This window comes from Zootoca vivipara, chromosome 14 (genome assembly GCF_963506605.1).
Source record: "Zootoca vivipara chromosome 14, rZooViv1.1, whole genome shotgun sequence".
Classification (NCBI taxonomy): Eukaryota; Metazoa; Chordata; class Lepidosauria; order Squamata; family Lacertidae; genus Zootoca; species Zootoca vivipara.
Window position 1 is genome coordinate 40,232,689 of NC_083289.1, and position 20,961 is coordinate 40,253,649.

General features: G+C 43.6%; 1 protein-coding gene across 2 annotated transcripts in view; it reads right to left on the minus strand.

Moving 5' to 3' along the window:
• Positions 1–14,532, minus strand: part of SMG1 (SMG1 nonsense mediated mRNA decay associated PI3K related kinase) — a 72,120-nt gene extending 57,588 nt beyond the window's left edge. The window contains exons 1-4 of one of the 2 annotated variants that reach the window (XM_060282549.1): positions 14,262–14,532; positions 4,449–4,612; positions 1,469–1,624; positions 911–1,047 (exon numbers count right to left, since the gene is read on the minus strand). In XM_060282549.1, coding sequence (XP_060138532.1) covers positions 911–1,047; positions 1,469–1,624; positions 4,449–4,612; positions 14,262–14,278 — 474 coding nt within the window. In that variant the 5' untranslated portion in view covers positions 14,279–14,532. Of the gene's footprint in view, positions 1–910; positions 1,048–1,468; positions 1,625–4,448; positions 4,613–14,160 lie in introns of both variants that reach the window. The other variant, XM_035130581.2, reaches the window with a different exon arrangement.
• Positions 14,533–20,961: the final 6,429 nt, after the last annotated feature.

Below are 20,961 nucleotides of genomic sequence, written 5' to 3' on the forward strand. Positions count from 1 at the left end.
TTGGCATAAGGCAATGAATAGAGATTATCACCATAGCCATTCTGCCTCTGACCCAACAAGCTAGTCCTTGGGCATCTTGGTTTCAGCAGAAGCCAGCCCTCCAGGCTAAAGTATTAACACATCATTGAAATACATCAATAACTTCAAGCCAAACAATTTTGAGATCTTTTAAACTAATATTTGATTAGATTTGTAGAGTAGCCTGAGGAGGCTCAGATTAGAACTAATTATTCATAAGAGTGACTACGTGAAAACAGGGAAACTAATTTCCCTCTGGAGAAAACTGACTGCCTGAAAAACTGGAGAGTATTTGAAAACTGCTCTGTCCCCCCCCTCCCCATTCCAAGGAAAGACAGCCCCCACCTCCCACTGCCTGCCAGCTGATGTATATTATTCTCAGTGCAACTTCTTACTACAAGGAAAAGGGACCCTCAAGACCAGTCCCTTTCCCTCATTTATCTGTAGCACAGCTGATCTTTACATCCTTCCCTCCAACTGCCACGGAAAGTCAGTCACACCAGGATGAAGGAAGTCACCTGGCCAGAAATTCTTTCTTCCCTCTGGCAAGCAAGCAAGCTGCTACTCCTTCCTATCTGTGGGACATGGATGAACCGGGAAGGTTCTCGTTATCAAAGGAGGGAAGGAAGGTGAAAGGCCAGTTAAGTACTTCAAGTGCTCTCCAAAAATCAAAGTTGTGGGGACAGTCAGCTGGCTCCCTCCTTCAGATTTGATATAGTAAATGAGGCAAGCTTATATGCAGGGTTGCGAGTATTCGGAGCCAAAGTTATCCTGCAACCAATTACAGTGCTGACAAACCTTCATTCTTTGCCCCTACAACCCAGAAACCTGCCCCAAGAGAGATCATATGAGAAACAAAGTATTAATATGTTGCTAACAGAAGATACTTAACCAGTTTGTTCTCTGGTTGCTGAATGAATTCTTTCATTTGCTTTACAGTAGCCAGTCTTCGGTCTCTGTCATCTTCCCGAGTAATCCTCCGAAGAAGATTTGACAGTCGAGACTCATCAGAGTAAGACAATGATCGCTCTAAAATTGAGATATTACACATGGGCATGCTTCTATCCAAGTATAAAGTATAAAATAAACAATTACCGTACCAAGGAGCAACATATACGCAATAGGCTTACTTCATCTTTACCTCACAACTTGCAGTAACTTTATTACAAGATTTCTAGCCCTGAAGCAAATCCAAACCTGCAACAATTGACTAGAGATCATTCTTACCACTGAAAAAGCCTCTTCTTGCAGTACTTTCAGAGACAAAGTTTACCCAATTTATACAAACTAAAGTGTAATCATGACAAAATGCTAGAGATTTTGAGTTTGCAAAAATTTAATAGGGCTCTACTTTACTTTGGGCAGTGACCCTAGTGCTACTGTAGCAACAAGAATTTTTTTGCCAGAAAAACAGAAATTCCCTTTTTCTCTAGGACAACACAACACTTACCCTGTGTTTTCCTCATGTCTTTTGTGACTAAAGCACGATTCCCATGCTGAACACTGGTAAAATCAGAATTGGTCACATTGTTAACTCTCAGCTCTTGCCCCAACGACTTCCGACCATAAGTATTTTCCCCAGATCCTCCATTGACACTGTAGCCACCTAGAAGAAAAGGTGCCAGAGCCATGTTAGTTTCTCTTGACAGCCATGCACTGTGGGTTTCTGAAAAACTTCCAAGGTTAAGAGCTACCTGTCCTTCTCAGCTGAATAACACATTTAGCAGGGGTGGTTATTTATTTAAGTTTACGAATCACTCTGTTACGTATTCATTTAAGTTATGAAATATCATAGTGCGACACAATGGTTAAATAAGGGCTTGTCAACCTTTTGGGGCCATGGGCACATATGGAACCTGTCAGGATGCTGTTGCGGCTACTCTTGAGTAACAACGTCCGAGTCTGCTCTGTCTTTAAAAGTTTTATTGTGCATAGTATTTACAGTGCCAAGATGGCAAAGAACATGACCTCTCAGTCACTCACAGAATCCGAGAGTGGACACTTCCTGTTACGCGTCCAGCATAAGAGCTTGGGAACCCCAAAACGTTGGCCCCCGCCCTTACGTTTCAGCATGCGCCTTAAATCAGGCGACAGAAGCGGCTGCCTGCTCCCCTCCACCTGTTGGTCAGGGCGGTGCAAGGGCTCTCCTACATCGCTGAGCCTTAACTGCTCCATCCCGCTAACTTCCTCATTTCCCCCACCTGACCCGCTGCTGCTGCTCTCACTGGTCGAGGTGCTGGTGTGGAGGATGGGCAGAGGCTCCCTGTACTGCGGTCCCCTGACAGAACCTAAGAAACTCATGGAAGACCACACCCCATTAAAACACACGCTCTCCCATTGTAAAACTACCATACCTCGTGTGACCATGTGATGCAGTGGCAACACAGGGGGACATCAAACCTTTGGGGGTATATGGCTTTGAGAGCCAGTGTGGTATAGTGGTTAGAGTATTGCACTAGGACTTGGGAGGCCAGGATTCAAATCCCCACTCAATCATGAAGCTCACTGGGTGACCTTAGGCTGGTCACTGCCTCTCAGACTAACCTACCTCATAGGGTTGCTATGGAAAGTAAATGAGGATGGGAATAACTATGTGTGCCACCTTGGTGTCCTTGGAGAAAAAGGTGGGATATAAATGCACAAAATGAATAAAATGGGGGACGATGAACCCCACAGCCATGCATGCACCCACCCCACTGTTTTCCCCATATGGCAATGTAATATGTGCCCTACCCCATGGCGAACACCACATATATGCTGCCTTACACTGAAACCTCCTTCACAAATATCCCATCCCACACTCAACTGTCTCTACAGGAGGTCTGACAACGGTGAGTTTCTTTTAGTATTTCATCTCACAACCACCATTTAACTAGGTCATGTAGAGAGACAGCAACTGTGGCATGCCATCTGTTTAACCAGACAAATAACTCCATAAATGAAAACGCTCACGCAATCCCTGCCCCATCCAGAGACCTCCACACCCATCCTGCACTGAAACGCTAAACACTGAAACTGCACACTTAAAAGCCCCACACACACTGCTCCAAACAACACCCACACACCCCTCACAATCACCCTAGACTGAAACACATACACACTGCCTGACACTGAACCTCTTCCCACACAGTGAACACCTTCAGAATGTTCACTAGGAAGAAGGATTAAATATTGGAAAGAATCATACTAACAGCAACCCAGTGCTGTAAGTCACATGGAGAGATACCGTATTTTCTGTCTATAAGACGCCCCCATGTATAAGATGCCCGCTGTTTGGGGGGACTCAAATTAAAGAAAATGGGGGGAGATGGCCCAGAGTATATGACACTCCCTAATATTTGACATTATTTTTAGGGGGGGGGGAACCTAGTCTTCTACATGGAAAAAATATGGTAGTAATTGTGGCAATGTACCCTGTGACTCACATGTCAAACCATTAGACCACACTGCCAGCATCACAGTGCTTCTGTCCAAAGTGGAGAGGCAGTGTGGTGCAATAGTTGGTTTATCTTAAGATCTAGGAGTTAAGAGACATTAGAGATCTGGGAATGCTTTTTTGTGGATATTCACACCAAAGCGTACATTTTTAGTTTGGTGATTATTTCTTAATTAGCTGTAAAGTGGCCCAGTCCGCTTATCACATAAGTTAAGCATGCACAGTGCAACTCTCATGTTGTATCAGGGTAAGAGCAAAGGGAGAACTAAAGCAAGAACGAGGCAATTTTTTGGCCTAAGGGTAAGATGTAAGCAAGCATAGTTTGTAACATTGCACAACATCATCACTGATCACGGGGCACGTCTGTTAAGGTATTAGAGGCCTTACTTTCCAGTTTCTCAGCTTTTTAAAACCATCATTTAAGAGCATAAACATTGGGTTGCATATCATGATATGCAGGAGGTATGGGGTAGGCAGTCATGCTCTCCACAGGGGACACTTGGAGAGGAGTACCCATATATCCGTTCAATAGGGAAACAAGTCCTCATGATAACATACAGGACTACCTCGAGTCTGTGAAGCTGATCTCAAAAAACCAGTCCCATAGCTGCTACTCACACTACCACCAGGGTTTGGGGACCACTTATATAGCTGATGGCAACGAAGGAGAAGGTAGTATTAATAAATTGTTGTACCCTGCCCCATGTGCCTGCATGCCTATCTGTGTGTGTGAGTCTGCTGCATTTCTGTAAGTCAACCCCACTCCCCAGCTGTGTGAATGTGTGCTTGATACATGTGTAACCTGTGTATGGTGAATGTGCGCACATGCAAGATTGCCCTCGGCATTCTCACTGCTAGCAAGCAGCTCCAGAGGAGCAGCCGACACTCAATGAAACCATGGGGCTGAAAAAGTCAGCCACTCCTCATCGAGACCACAAACTAGTTTATTTCCACTGGCAGTATTCCTTTTTACCTATGAAGACAAATTATGTACCTTTTTCTTCATTCTGTATGTCAGTGGGGACTCTGATATCATCATGTCTATGTCGAGACACCACCGCTGAATTTGAGGATTGTAATCCATAAGAAGAAGAACTACTCCGGTCTCTGGATGAAGAGTATTTTAAATTCTCTTGGTCAGCTGATACACTGTCAGATCTGCAAAAAGAGAAATGTTTTAAGTGAGTGCTCTACTCCAACTTGGCACTTACTATTCCCATATTTCTATAATTTCTGATCCCTAAATAGGAAAGGTTGGAAGGGTGGAGAAGTATTCACTAGCTTGTGGAACATATGAATTCTCCCTGTGATAACAATCTGATAAGTGGAGTCCCAGCCGATAAAACATCTCTGGCCCAGTGAAAAATTCATCAAGGTAGCAAGCAAGTTAAGCAACTGTATGAGGAGGTCAGTACCTCCTATTTCTGTATTTAATTTATTGCAGCATCAGCTAAAAGTACATCAAGGACACAGCAAAAGCACTAGGTGTTAAGAACTAAATTTCAGTGGAGTAAAACCTGTAAAAACTTAAGAGCTCCTACAAATGATAAACCTGCAGAAACTTAAGTTTATGTGCTTCCCTAACAGGAAAGCCCACAGTTAACAGCTTCTCAATGCTAGTCCAAGTCAAATTATTAACAGTCCTCAAGTTTTCACCATGTAAAAAGAGAAAGAAAATTATGAATTATTATTAGAGAAGGGAGACTCAAATATTATGCAGCTATGTGAGATGCATTCCCATGTGGGAAACGCCTTTTAAAAACCAAATATTGACCTAGCATGATGAACATATCTATTCCACCACACATTAGGCCAGTGAAATACATGCACCTGTGATGAAACATGGAAGTTTACACAGTTCCACCCTACATGGAAGGACTTTCAACATCAGATATGGCTAATATAAAAAGCTCCCCAGTGTTTGACATCACAGGTTCCTCAGCTCCCCATACCCCCTCTACCCACTAACAAAAAGTATTTTAATTAAGTGCCACCATGGTTTAGTAGTCTTAAGCTCTCATCTAGTAGAGCAGCTCTCTCAGAATCCTATCTCCATGATCAACGTTTTTTTAAAAAAATATACAAATGATTAACAAATCTGACACTTTAGTAAACCTTCACCTGTTCAAGTGTTTAATACCCAACACTGGGTTGTGCATCAGATTCAGATGAATTACAATACAAAAGCAGGCCACTTCAGACAGATTCAAGGCTTATCTGAGCCCAAAACTGGATCTTTCAAAGTACCCTGAACTGAGGACCAGCAAAGTGATTCTGAGTTCTTCAGCAATTCAGAGGTGTTTAAAAAAAAAAGCAAGCAAGCAAGCAAGCAAGCTGCAGACAGCGTTTCTGAAGAAATAGAAACATTTTCCCACAGGCTGCCTGATAAGAAAACAAAAAGTGAGGAGAAAGTAAAGAGAGAGGTCTCTTTTAAGACTGATATGTCTAGCTTCTACTCTGAGAATGGTTTTACCAGGGCTCTCCACTCACTGCGCTTTGGCAAAGGCATATCTTCTTGATTGTTCTGTGCTCTGTTAGTTCTGCTCATGGTGCTTGCTTGGAAAATGCTCGGCATCCAAGTCATTCTATGTCTGTTACATGCTCACACATCCACTTCTATCTAACCCGTTTGCACTTGGTTTCTGCATCTTTTGGTACCAACTGAGCAGAGCACATGCCTGGAGCTGTTTTTCTAGTTCTTAATCCCTAGCCCATGCAACCATCCTCCTGAAATTTGGCAGTTTGCCTTCATAGTGACACCTCTAAGATCCATGTGCCATATTCAGAATAAAACTGTTGCCCATAAACCACAGGGAGGGAGGATATTTTACTTCCCCCCCCCCTTAAAAAGGCAACCTTAAAACCACTGGACCTCTTTGTCTGCAATCTGGCAGGTTTCTTATCTAGGAAGAACCTCTTTGATGTGTTTTATTTCCATACAAACTGCCCTAAAATAGGGAAAATTCGGTGAATCCCTAACTGTAAGGTTGCCCTTGAAATTTGACAAGATTCATCCTCTCAGAAGGGGCTATCATGCCTGGAATTTTTATCCAACTCTGATTCAACTTCAGACTGCAAGCCAAATTGGATAGTCTCCAAACTGCTTCGAACAAAATCAGGCTGTTTCTCAAATGCCAAATGAGGATCCAAACTAAATTCTGTGGTTGCTAGAGACCACTAGAACTGAAGCTTCTGAATTTTACAAGTATCTGTTAGCATTCTTTTGTTAAGAGGAAAAATCCCCAAGCAGCACAGCTCACCTTTCCCCACAAATGCATTTCACAATAATAAGGAACTCATGCCATGATAAATTTGTTAGTCTTTAAATGCCGGGTGGCGCTGTGGGTTAAACCACAGAGCCTAGGGCTTGCTGATCGGAAGGTCGGCGGTTCGAATCCCTGCGACAGGGTGAGCTCCTGTTGTTTGGTCCCAGCTCCTGCCAACCTAGCAGTTGGGAAGCACACCAACGTGCAAGTAGATAAAAAGGTACCGCTCTGGCGGGAAGATAAATGCCGTTTCCGTGTGCTGCTCTGGTTTGCCAGAAGCGGCTTACTCATGCTGGCCACATGACCTGGAAGCTGTCCGCCGGCTCCCTCGGCCAATAACGCGAGATGAGCGCCGCAACCCCTGAGTCGGTCACGACGGGACCTAATGGTCAGGGGTCCCTTTACCTTTAAATGCCACAAGACTCTTCCTTGTTTGTAATAAAACTGCTCACCTTAACTCATTTGATCTCTTGCAAATATAAAGCAACACATAGTAATAGGATACAAAACAAAGCAAGTCAATTTCACATTAGTAATGGACCACAGTGCCCTTAGTGGAAAAAACACACACCTACCATATATATTCAACCAACCAGACACTCTGAAAAGTCCCAGAATAGGGCTTCCAGTAGGAGTGAAGAATTGCCAAAGCAGGGGGGGGGGGAGGATTGCCTTGTACAAGGTGAAGTCCTATCTGCTCACACAAGGCACCTTAGCTACAACCCAATGCATGTAAGACTTTCACTTGTGCATCTTAACACCCAACACATTCAATCTCCAAGAAACAACAAAAATGACAGCCATGGATGGTGTGATAGCACTCAATTCCCTGGATTTGTTTCTTACAACATGCAGCAAAATGAACAAATGATACAAGTCATCTTATTCAAATTCTCCCTGACCAACCTTATTGGCTGCCATGTACAGGAGAATGGAAAAGTGAAGGCATCAAGGCACACATTGGGGGACATTCAATTCTGCCCATTCATGAGCGGAAGTGACTTCCTCTAGAGCAGGGGTGGCCAACTCCCAAGAGACTGCGATCTACTCACAGAGTTAAAACAGGCAGTGATCTACTCCACTTTTGGGGGTTCAGGTTGTTGAGCTTTTTTAGGGAGGAAAGCCCATTTTTAGGGGTTCAGGTCAAAGTTGTTGAGCTTTTATAGGGGAGTCAAAGTTGTTGAGCTTTGAGGGGAGCCAGTGATCTACCACAGACATCCAGTGATCTACTGGTAGATCACAATCTACCTGTTGGAAATGCCTGCTCTAGAGCAATGGAACTTCCCCTTCCTCTCCATACCCACCCCCACATCCCTCCAAATCTGCTCTAGAGTGCTAGAGGACCCTCCAGAGCAGATTTGGAGGGGCTACAGGGGAAAGAACTCCCATTTCTTCCTCTTGCATAACATCTGATATCATCCATTCTTTTCCCCACACACACAAAGCGAGTTGAACAGAGCAGTTGACAATGTATTTTCAATAACTGCCATGCATTTTCAGTAATGTCTTATTTCTAACTGTAGTTAATAATTCACACTTTGCCATCTAATGAACTGAACCACCATAATGCAATTTCCCCCTCTAGCTACACGTAAGATTTGCTGTCAAGGAGATAAAGAACTACATAACTTCTAGAAGACATCTGGAGGCAGTTCTGTATCAGGAAGCTTTTAATGTTCGATATTTTACTATGTTTTATATGTGCTGTAAGCCGCCCAGAATGGCTGGGTATAAATAATAAAACTGTTATTATTATTTCTCTCATTAAACTGTCAGTATAGCACACTAAGAACTGATACTTCCATTCTTTCTTCATTTGACACATGATATTGAGCTATTATAGACCAGTGTTGTGAAGTGCAATTTCCATCATCCATGCTCACTAGCCATGCTGGGGCTGATGAAAGTTGCAGTCCACAACACCTAGAGCTCACCACATCAGCTACAACATCATAACCATACTGCACCCTTGGCTCTGTAAACTTAGTAAGAACAAGAAGCCAATACTACCCACTTTAATAGCAGTTTTGTGGAAAACTGAAAGTAACGTTTGACACATTACTCAACATTACTAGAAGAGTGATTATTTTTCCTTGATGCACAAACTCATCTAGGTTTTTAACCCATCCATAAGACAGACACAGAAGACCCTCCTTATTTTAAAAAGAAAAGAGGAGAACATCTCAAGATGAGCATGATCTCAAGCTGGTGCTAGATGGAGAATTTGTTCAGAAGCGTAACATTTGTGGAAGAAATGTATTCTTCAGTGGCAGTCATTACATACTCTCTTGAAAACAGAAGCTTTGAGACTGCATCTTTTGAAGAATATGCAACCATTGTGCGTGAAATGGTGTGTTTGTTAAAAAATGGCAGGTTTAACACGACTTATTGCCTTCAAAAATGATAAAACTCCATTCTAAGTGCTGCTATGCTGCAGAGCAAGTTGTGGCAGTTCCTAAATAGGGTATATGTTTACCCTAATCTCTGTTACTCCTCACACCATCATATGACCCACAAAGATACAAAAAAAGGGAAAGTCACAGCTTGAGTTGAGGTTGGCTTTGTCTCTCAGTTTACTATAAACATATTCAAGGAAATAGGATTTTTAAAGTAGAAACTTAATTTTACTATTGTACAAAAATACAGTGCACACACAGAAAAATAAAGTTATAAAAATGTTTATGCAGCACAGCTACTATATGGACAGGAATTATCTATGGAAGAAGGAAAAGTGCTTCCATAGCAAATATTGTACTGACAACCATGACTGCAAAAGAGGGAAACCATATGCAGAGCCAAGAGGCATGCAGCTGAATTTTCTAGATGGAAAAGGCTTTCCTGAAGCTGCTGAAAAGAGGAAGGCAGAAACAGAGGACATCAAAAGATATGTAATAAGGCATAACAGAGTAAAGTAGTACCGTAGTAGTAAGTTATGTATGAGGTTCAATTACTAGGATTACCATTTTCTTTTCTTTTTTTAACCAATACTGCTCCTGTGCCTTTGACAGCAGCTTGACAATTAGGCGAAGTTTTTTCCATTGCTTTTCTCCACCTGTATAACCTGTACCAGGCTGCAATTAAAGAAACAGGGCCAGCAAAAAGGTAGAAAACTTAAATGTTCCTGGAAATGCCTTGAAAAGCTAGAGCCTTTAGTGGAAATGCAATTTCAATGGTTAATGGTTATGGTGTTATCAATAGTTTATTGAAAAGTTCACCACACATATGGCCCTCTTCACAACATTACCCAAAGTCCCTTTTATCAGTGTAGTAACATGGAGATTAACCATATCAAGTTAACCATTCTCTATTATTTCTAGCTTGAGCAGAACTTAGGAGGCTGCCTAAGACAATGTTTTACCCACTCAAAGTGTATGGTATGAAGAGATTAGAGACTGATAATTTCTTTGAAGATTGTAGATGTCTACAACAGTCAAGTGAAATCCAATACGTATTTCTGCACCTCAAAGGTGCTGCCCTTTTCAAGAAAGGAACATAAAAGGCCTACATTGTTCATGAATTGCTGCTTGCCTTCTCTGGTGACCTAATTTGGAGATATTAGGAAGCTGTCCTTTTGACTTGGTCCCTCCCTTGTGGACAACTTTTCATCTCTACCATCAAAGGATTCTTGGGAAGACACCCTGCTGCAAAACTAAGGTATTTATCATTTTAGGACTACAATCCTATGTTTGCTTACTAGGCATATGCTCCAGTAAGAAGAGTGGGTCATATATAGATACAGTAGATAGGTTGTTCACATGTAATAACACATAACTTAAGATACAATAAATTAATTAATATTACAATAATTTTATATAATAAATGATACCTTTTGTTTTGTTAAAACAGGAAACTATCTTTAAGTTTGAAAAGAAAGTTCAGCACATATTTCCAATGTTTCCCAAAATTTCCATTTTTTTCCTGGGGAAAGTTTCCTTCCAACAGACTCAAAATTTATAAATTTTTATATCTTTATTTCATGTAGTCACTGGTTTTCAACATCGTGATATATCATTAGCTGAAATAAGGATGGAGCTATGTGGAGGTATTGGCTGGCTTCCTGCTTTTTCCCTGCATTGTGATTTTTGCTGGAGCTTGCTCCTGTGATTTGCTGCCCCCTGCAGGAGGTTGGGGAGAGATGAGCCGACAGAATTAACAAGGGCTGCAGGAATTGAGAGAAGCATTGGCTGGCTCCACGGTTTTTCCCACATTGTGATTTTTGAATAGCACACACACACGTATATTGCCAGGTCAAAAATTATGAATCCAATATCATGATATGGACTTCAAACCAGTTTTGGACAATTTATTGATATATCACGCAGTGCAAAACAGGAGTGCCTGGCGTGCTCTGGTCCATGGGGTCACGAAGAGTCGGACACGACTAAACGACCAAACAACAACAAAAGTAGTCACTAACATCTACTATCAAACACCTTGCCATTGTTTCAGACAGCAGCAACTCTGGAGCCCTACCTAGGGATGTCTGGAATTGAATCTACATCCAAAGATAAGCCTCCACAAAAAAGCTATGGCGATTCACCTCAAGTCCTTATTCTGAATGACAGATGCATGAAAGTTTTTACTGCATCTGTTGCCAGGAATGAACTGCATTTACAATACATTCAAACTGGAGCGCTGCGTATCTTAGCAGTATCATTTATGTATCTGAAAGGATGAACCTGGTTCTCGGACCGATTACATCAAGCTTGTTGCCAGCATTCATTTTAAGTGATTTTTCTCAAATGCGATTATGACATTGATGCAATTTTATTTATACAGTGCCTTCAGTTTAGCCTCTCATCATTAATTTATAACTTCTCTCTTTCCATTATTCAAAAAGATTAGCGACATTCTGTTTAACACTGTTGTTGCCTTACAAACAAACCCCTCTATGTTGCAGTGTTGGCTTTAGGAGCAATCTCATATCCTGCACTCTCTATTGTTGATTCTCTGGTCCTAGTCCAACACTCTAGCCACTACACCAGTAAATAAATGCTACTGGGAAAACTGGAGACCGAGACAAGTATCCAGTTTTTTTTATAAAAAAGTTAAACTACTTACATGTGTCTTTTAACAGTAACCCCACATGTCTCATAGCAAATTATTTTTGAAACTGAGGGGTCTTTCATGAGCAGACTGTGGTATGACATGGGGACTTGCTCTTCTTAGTGGTCAAAAAACCACACTGGCCATACCCATGTAGTTCCTTGGATACCAATTTGCAGTATTTAAAACTCATTTACCCTTTATGGAGATATCTAATGATTTATCTCAATATTATTGACAAACAAAACTGAACTATTATTTTTACACACCTGAAAATGTGGAACAGAACCAATGTTTATTTTTTTGTAAACTGCTTAGAGATCTTAAATCAATCAAGCAGCATACAAATGTTGTGGAATAAATAAATCTTATCATCATTTAAGTACATGACATTATCACCTCACATCCATTTCTTTAACTTTGATACAAATAGCATAACCCTATAAAATCTAGTCAGAAGTCCTAGAGTTTAATAGAACTCAAATAAGTGTGTATACCACCACAGCCTACATGCACTTTGATGTCACCAATGTGCTGCAAGTGAAAAGATATGTCCTGAGTACCTAAGTATAGTGAACATATTAGACTAAATTATGACAAATTTTTAAATAAAAAATAAAAAATCTGAACCATTAAGGATTTAATTTTTTCACCAATTTGAAATACTAGATTCAATGTAAAATCTAACAGCATCATAAGCAATCTAAAAAAAACCAAATTTAAGAGTTAATAGCTTCAAACCCTTTCAAGTACCGTTTCTCCGAAAATAAGACTTATATTTATTTTTCCTTAAAAAAACCCCACAGTGGCTCATTTTCAGGGGATGTCTTATTTTTTATTATGTGTCCAGCCTTGCCTCTTCCTTGGGGCCCTCCAGAACTGCGCCTATCACTATGTCTTATTTTCGGGGTATGGCTTATATTGTGCAAATACTTAGAAATCCTGCTATGGCTTATTTTATGGGTACCGTATGTCTTATGGGGTCACGAAGAGTCGGACACGACTAAACGACTAAACAACAACAACATGTCTTATTTTAGGAGAAACAGGGTAGACACTAAATCGGTCTGATCCTTGACACAAGCCACCAGGCCTTCCTTATGTCTAGACAGTATCAACAAGTTACCATCTAGACAACAAAGTTGCAACTCCAAAGTCCTGTGATATTAACCTGGTGGATGAAGGCATCCATGAACAATTAATTCAAATTCCATCATAGGAAGGAGAACTGCAAAAACGGAGGATGGGAAACGGTACCTGGCACAAGGGGTGGGAAAGCTGTGGCCTTTCAGATGTTGCTGGATCCTAACTCCCACCAGCTCCAGCCAGCATGGGCCAATGGCCAGAGATTATTTTAGTTGGGAGTCCAGCAACCTTGGGAAGGCCACAGGTTACCTATCCCATCCCAAAGTCTTCTACTCCAGGTATAAATGCTGCATCTCATGCTTTTGCTCCACTGCAGCATTTGTTATGGCATCAGCTTTTGCAGAACCCATTAATATTTATTATTCCTCAAGTGGCAAGGAGGGGTGTGTGCCTCTCTATAAATTATCCCACCCACTCATAGAATTCACATCTCGATGGGAAGGTACATAAAAGCCATCAAGTTCAACCTCCTAGGCAAGACCTCTTCGTATTAAAACTCCCCCCCAATATACACGTTTCCCACCCACCCCATGCCAAATCCTCTTTCCTCCTCCTCCCCGCCCCCACCCCCCAAAAAGGTCTATGAATTAGGAAAACCTCCAACCAGCGCACTGTGTTTGTCACACACATGCACAGAGAAAGAGAGTGAAAGCAAACTTCCCCGCACACACACGTACCCGGAACCAGTATCTCCACGGAGGCCCTGCCAACAAGGGTGGAGGTGGAGAGACACAGACATAAGAAAGGAATAGAGGAAGAAATGGGGTGGGATTCCACACACACATTTGCCCACCCGCTTTAAACCTCCCTAGGCCTCAAAACCAACCCAAAGAAGCGGCGGCAGCACCACGACCTCCCTCCCACCCTCGTAGGCCGCGAGGGAGAGGCATTGCAAGGGCTTCCCCCGTCTCCTGCCACCTCCTCCTTCCCGCTCCGACGATCCCCAACGCGGGCCGAAGCGGCCAGCCTCTCACTCTCCGCGCTAGGCCTCGCCAGGCGAGCCCTGCCGTGGCGGCGGGTGGGCGCATGAGAGGGCAAGTTTCCTTCAACCCCCCCACCCCCACCCCGGGCGGCCGGCTCCCTTTCTGCCTCAGGGCCTCCTCCCCGCTTCCCCTCCCTCGCCCGACCCCTGCCAAGGCTGAGGAGAGAGAGAGAGGGAGGGAGGCACCCGCACGCTGCCCTCAGACCCTAGGCCGCGCCGCCGCCGCCGCCCCGCCGTAGAAGACACCCGCCTGCCCGCTCGCCCACCTGGGTTGCCAGTCATTCCAGCTCCGCGAGTGATAGTGCTGCCTGGTGCCGGAGGAAGAAGCGCCGCTCAGCCGAGACCCCGGGGCTCTGCGGCTCATTACCTTGCCCGAGACGGCATGGCCGGCCGGGGAAGCGGCGGCGGCAGGGGAAGGAGGAGGCGGCAATAACAACAACAATAATAGCAGCAGTAAGAAGAGCGGCGGTAATGGAGGCGAGCGGCTACTGCGGCTCGGCGGGGTGGCTACTCCTCCTGAGGCGGCGGGCGCTCCTCCTGCTGTCTCACACAGAAGGCGGGGAGGCGGAGGAGGAGGAGGAGGCGACGACAGCGACGGCGGCCCCGCCTGCTAGTAGTGCTGCTGCTGCTACTGCTGCTGCCGCCTGATTCTAGCAGGCTGAGGCGAGGGCCCGCGCGCGGCATGCCGGGAACCCAGGCCGAGACGAGACGAGGTGACCGCCTGCCGCGGAGCATCATGGGACGGCCGCTGCTCTGGCCGAGTCGCGAGGGGAGAAGGGGCGGGTGGAGTTCTTCCCCGTTCCTACCTCTCTGCTCAGGGCATGGCAGCCACAGCTCTCTCTAGCTGGCAGATTTTTTATTTATTATTATTATTATTAATATTAATAATAATAATAATACCCCGCCCATCTGGCTGGGTTTCCTCAGCCACTCTGGGCGGCTTCCAGCAAAATATTAAAATACAGTAATAATAATAATTGACATATTTAACAAATGACAGAGAGGAATATACAGACAAAAAACGAAAAATCGTATTTAAGCAATGCCAAGAGCAAAAATAATTAGGGATACAGTCACCGTCGGTGCAAACGTCTTGAACATATGGCAGTGCGGCAACCCCTCCAAATTGTCCATATGGGCATCCGCAAGCAGAGCTGGCGTCATCAGGGACATCCCCTTTTAAAATGTGGTTTGGGGGGGAAGTTATTGGGTGGTGGTTTTTATTTTCTCACCTGTAAGTCCTATTGAATTCAGTGGGTCTTACATTTTAGATGCATATAAGATTGATCTACTTGGGTTTATGCCTAAGGTGAGATCTGAACTGAGAACTCTCCAAATGACTAATCCCAAAGCATTTTATAAGTCGTACATTGTTATGGCTCCTTGTGGACCATTCCTTTGCTAGGCAAAATCTTGGTTAATAAGTCAGGATGGTCTTATCTATTTTGTCAATGGGAGCTCAGATATGGTTGCCAGATGTTGTTGTTTGTTGTTGTTGTTTAGTCGTTTAGTCGTGTCCGACTCTTCGTGACCCCATGGACCATAGCACGCCAGGCACTCCTGTCTTGCACTGCCTCCCGCAGTTTGGTCAAACTCATGTTCGTAGCTTCGAGAACACTGTCCAACCATCTTGTCCTCTGACGTCCCCTTCTCCTAGTGCCCTCAATCTTTCCCAACATCAGGGTCTTTTCCAAGGATTCTTCTCTTCTCATGAGGTGGCCAAAGTATTGGAGCCTCAGCTTCACGATCTGTCCTTCCAGGGAGCACTCAGGGCTGATTTCCTTAAGAATGGATAGGTTTGATCTTCTTGCAGTCCATGGGACTCTCAAGAGTCTCCTCCAGCACCACAATTCAAAAGCATCAATTCTTCGGCGATCAGCCTTCTTTATGGTCCAGCTCTCACTTCCATACATCACTACTGGAAAAACCATAGCTTTAACTATACGGACCTTTGTCGGCAAGGTGATGTCTCTGCTTTTTAAGATGCTGTCTAGGTTTGTCATTGCTTTTCTCCCAAGAAGCAGGCGTCTTTTAATTTCGTGACTGCTGTGGTATCTGGCTATATGGTTGCCAGATAGCATGGTATTTTTCTGTGCTTTTGAATGAGATAGCTATCAGGGCCTGGTGAAGTTAAAACCTCTTAGATTACTCAATTAATGAATCGTCATATTTTTATAACTAATAGTTCTTATTTAAAACACACCTACAACCTGCAGATAGTAAGCCCCACCTTACAAGAGACTGTTCTTCCTGTGTGAGAATCTTCTAAAATGATGCCTGCTGCAACAGACAAAATCTAAAAAAAGCACAAGCAAACAAAGGAAGCAGGCTTTTTCTTTAGAATTTTCAGGTGCTTTCCCATTTGCAAAATTATGCAGCTTGAATCTGTCAGTTAGACTCATGACCGAGGATTTATTTAACTGGGTGACAACCTTGCTAGCTTTGCACTCACGGCGCCTCTTCCCTGGAGTTCCCCTTCTTGCAATCAAAAGTCCCTGCACTAGGAGTGTGCAAGGCAGAATCCTGCACCAGATGAGGTGTATGTAGAGTTTACAGTATATCCTGCCAAGGTCATGTGGCAACTAGCCTCTGCCATATTCCAGAATGCTCCTGTGTCAGCATGCAAATGGGCACAGCCAGGGAAGGGGGCAGCCCATAATTCTTGAATCAGGCCCACCTGTTGTTTCCTATTGAGCAAGCCCTCCTTCCACCAACCCTTTCATTGGTATAAGGTCCAATTGGTTGTAAGGGTGTGGCTGTCATCTGCAGGGGGTTGGCTGTGCTACCAGGCACACCCCCATTGGAATGCCCCTTCTCTGCCTCCATCAAACCCCATTTTGGGGGCGACCTTCCCAGCAGATTGACAGTGGACATATTGTTAGAATATTGGGGTGTAAAGCCCAATATTCTTCCTCTTGCCACTGGCTTCGGTAAAGAAGACAGCAAACGATCGTAGCTTTTAACTACGTTTATTAGAGAGCGATTATTAAGTGTGTGCTTCATCCCTCTCACTCAGTCAAAAGTGAAAGTAGAAACAGAACAAAGAATATCACATGACAGGAGCAGGGCAGAACAAAGAATATCACATGACTGGCGCTGAGGGGTGGGGATCGCTCCGGCGCCCCCGTCCTCGCAGGGCTCAGCATGGCTTCCGCGCAGCTTCGCCACGCAGCGCCCTGCCTACCGGCCCGGCGCCCTGACGCCCCACGCCACCAGGACTCTACCTAGTGCCAGCCCTGGACAGGAGATCAAGTTACACTGTCTCCTGTGTGTGGGAAAGTTACAGCGGACTTATAATGTAAACAATCGGTCACATGCAGCTTTTTTTCCTTGCATAGGATTTATGCTAACACATATCTCCCATCAATTGGGCTGTCCATGGCGAGAGGAGGGGGTTCCAAGAGCAGCAGGGAATTTCCACCCACATGGATTCTATCACTGGGGTGGGAATTCCACCATAGTGAAACTCCCTCTGAGAGCTGGAGAGAGTCCAGGGTTTGGATTGCACAGTAAATGCTAAATATAAGAAAATATGCATTCTGGTGGTGATATGTCTCCTTGACAACCGTGTTCATAATTTGGAACCAAGATGTCTGCACTGAAAATATGAAACAATATCCTTGACCACTTCCCGAGAGAGAAAGCAAGAGAGTCGTTTGAGTATAGTAATGAAAACAATAACACTTCCTTTACAAGGAAAAGGTCTATAAACTAAACTTTGATAACACAGGTCTATATTAGTACATTTTGCTGTTGCTCTATTTTTGGAGACATGTAGAAAAGGTCACAACTGTGGGCTTTCCTCCCTTTATTTCATGAGACATCTTGTGAAGGTCATATTTTATTATATTTATTATTTCAAATATTTCTAAGTCACCTTTCAGGACAATAGCCTTGGCAAGGCTGCTTACCTTAAAAGTAGCATAGGAAACTGGAACATTGGTCCAGTGTGTTGTCTACACTGGCTGGCAGCAGCTCTCCAGGGTTTCATTCCTACCTGGAGATGCCATGAACCGAACCTGGGACCTTCTGTACTTGCAAACCACTGAAGAAACATAGGCAGGGTATATACCTGATTCTGCACAAAACGGGTCCCAATTCAATGGAGCAACAGAGTAGCAACACAGTCATGGCTTCCCCCAAAGGATCCTGGGAGCTGTGGTTTGCTTTGGGTGCTAAGAGTTGTCAGGATACCCCTACTGCCCTCAAAGAGATGCAGTTTAAAGAGTTCCCTGTGGAGAGGAGTTGATTGTTAAACCGTTATGAGGGGACAAGGAATCTCCTAAGAACTCTAAGCACCCGTCACAACCTAAAGCTCCCAGAATTCTTTGGGGGAAGCAATGAATGTTTAAAAGTATCATAGTGCTTTAAATGTGTTGTATGGGTGTAGCCACTTTAATAATCACAAAGTATCTTTTCTTTCTTTCTTTCTTTCTTTCTTTCTTTCTTTCTTTCTTTCTTTCTTTCTTAGCTTTAAAGCCCTAAATGACCTCAGCCCAGTATACCTGAAGGAGTGTCTCCACCCCCATCGTTCAGCCCAGACACTCCTCTGAGGGCCTCCTGGTGGTTCCCTCACTGCAAGAAGTCAAATTACAGGAAACCAGGCAGAGGGCCTTCTTGGTAGTGGTGCCCTCCCTGTGGAACACCCTCCCTTCAGATGTCAAGGAGATAAAGAACTTTAAGTGTGAGAGGCCATTATTATTATTATTATTATTATTATTATTATTATTTATTTATTTATACCCCACCCATCTGGCTGGGTTTCCCCAGCCACTCTGTGCGGCTTCCAACAAAATATTAAAATACAGTAGTCCATCAAACATTAAAAGCTTCCCAAAACAGGGCTCCCTTCAGATGTCTTCTAAAAGTCTGGTAGTTGTTGTTCTCTTTGACTTCTGGTGGGAGAGCATTCCACAGGGCGGGTGCCACTACCAAGAAGGCCCTCTGCCAGGTTCCCTGTAACTTGGCTTCTCGCAGTGAGGGAACCGCCAGAAGGCCCTCGGCGCTGGACCTCAGTGTCCGGGTAGAACAATGGGGTGGAGACGCTCCTTCAGGTATGCAGAAATCATTTGAAAAGACTACCAGTAGTTAAAGGGTGAGTTGCAGGGAGAAGACTCAGTAGTGCTTTGCACTTGAGAAGCTCAAACTCAGACTGCATTTTTAAGTTAAAAACTGACAAAATGCTACAAAGAGGCCTGAAAATAATAATGAGAGAGCAACATGTGAAACACTGGACTGCTGCAGGTTTGCAACAGCTTTTTAGTCTGTTCCTGAAATTTCTCTGTAATAAAACAGCTGCTTTGAGATCTTGTATAGAATGTCCTGGGAGATTGAAGTGTTCTCCTACTGGTTTCTCTGTCTTATGGTTCCTGATGTCAGATTTATGACATCAGGAACAATAATACAAACACCAGACTTAACATGGACACTGGTACCAGAGCCTGCAATAAACCCAGATGCCAACTTTGCTGCCACATACACCCGGACAACATCATTACTGGCCCCAACAACATCCAACATACCATCTCAGGACTATTCAATTGCTCATCTTCTAACATTGTGTATGCCATCAAATGCCAACAGTGCCCTTCAGCTTTCTATATTGGACAAACAGGCCAAACCCTATGCCAAAGGATAAATGGACATAAATCCAGGAACAGAATGGAAAGAGAAGTTGCTGAATTGGAACTAATTACCAAGCTTAAAACCATGGAGCCACCTGGGATGAATAGAGACATCGGATTCTTATCTCATTATGCATGATCAAGCTTCCTTTAGCGCCTCAGTCCTTGTTTTCCCCCCCAGGACTAATTGCAGCCATCAGCAGCCGTTAACAGCCATCCACAGGTTTACCACTCCCATCAGCCCATCACCCATTCCCACCCCCACCACCACCACCCTCTGTATATATATAAGGGTCTGACACTTCCGTTTCCAGTGTATCTGAAGAAGTGTGCATGCACACGAAAGCTCATACCAAAATAAAAACTTAGTTGGTCTTTAAGGTGCTACTGAAGGAATTTTTTTATTTTGCTTCGACTCAGACCAACACGGCTACCTACCTGTAACTAGAGCTTTTTATGGAATCTTGTAAAATGTGAGGGTTATACTGACATGATGTAGATCTGCGTCTGGACAGGATATCTTGCACTCTTTATTTAATTCAAAAGCATCTTCAGGAAATTCAGCTTCTCGCCCCTGAAAGAGCAAAGATCACGGGAGGGAAAGGGCTAAAAGACAACTTGCCCAATTAACAGATCTTATATTAAAAAAACCACTCTCTACTGCTGCTTTTAATTACAACAATAATATTAATAATAATAATAATATTAATAATAATAATAATAAACCTCCAGGAGATTCTATCACAGATCCACTGTGTTGTGTCTAGCCTGACCTTTTCAAAAAGAAAAGAAAAGAAAGAAAGAAAGAAGGAAGGAAGGAAAGAAGGTACCAGCTCTGAAAAAACAACTAGAATGCATTGAGACAAGTTCAAATTTCCTGGTTTGAAGATAGCATTTGGAGTTCATGATAACAGGCGTGGGAAATGGCAGTACATTTTGGGCAGGGGTTTTGATTTAACAAAACCAGCCACCTGTACAGCTTTCAGCAAACCTTTTTACCTTTGACATTAAATAAATACAATTAATGAGGCTTACTGCAACCACGCTTCAGCATGAAGCGGTCAGCTATAGACCGCAGCTCCTTTTCTTTTCCCAATTAATTCTGTTTAAGTGGGGGAAATGTTAGAATTCTGTCAGAAGGCCAAACATTTCTTAAGACCTACGGTAGTTCTCACCGAGCTGGTGAAACTGTGTGTGGGCTACATCACTTCAGACACAAATAGGAGGCTCACAAGATAGAATTCCCTCCACGCCAAATCAGTTCATCCAAACAGAAAACAACCAAGCCCCACTTCAATCTATTTATTAGCATTGGTAGAGTACCATGGCAAGAGGGATTTATTATTAAAGCAGCCCTGGAATTGTAGCTCGGGGGGGGGGTAATGAGGGGCTGGGGTGTCTCCTAACAGCTCCCAACATCCTTAAGAAACTACAGTTCCCAAT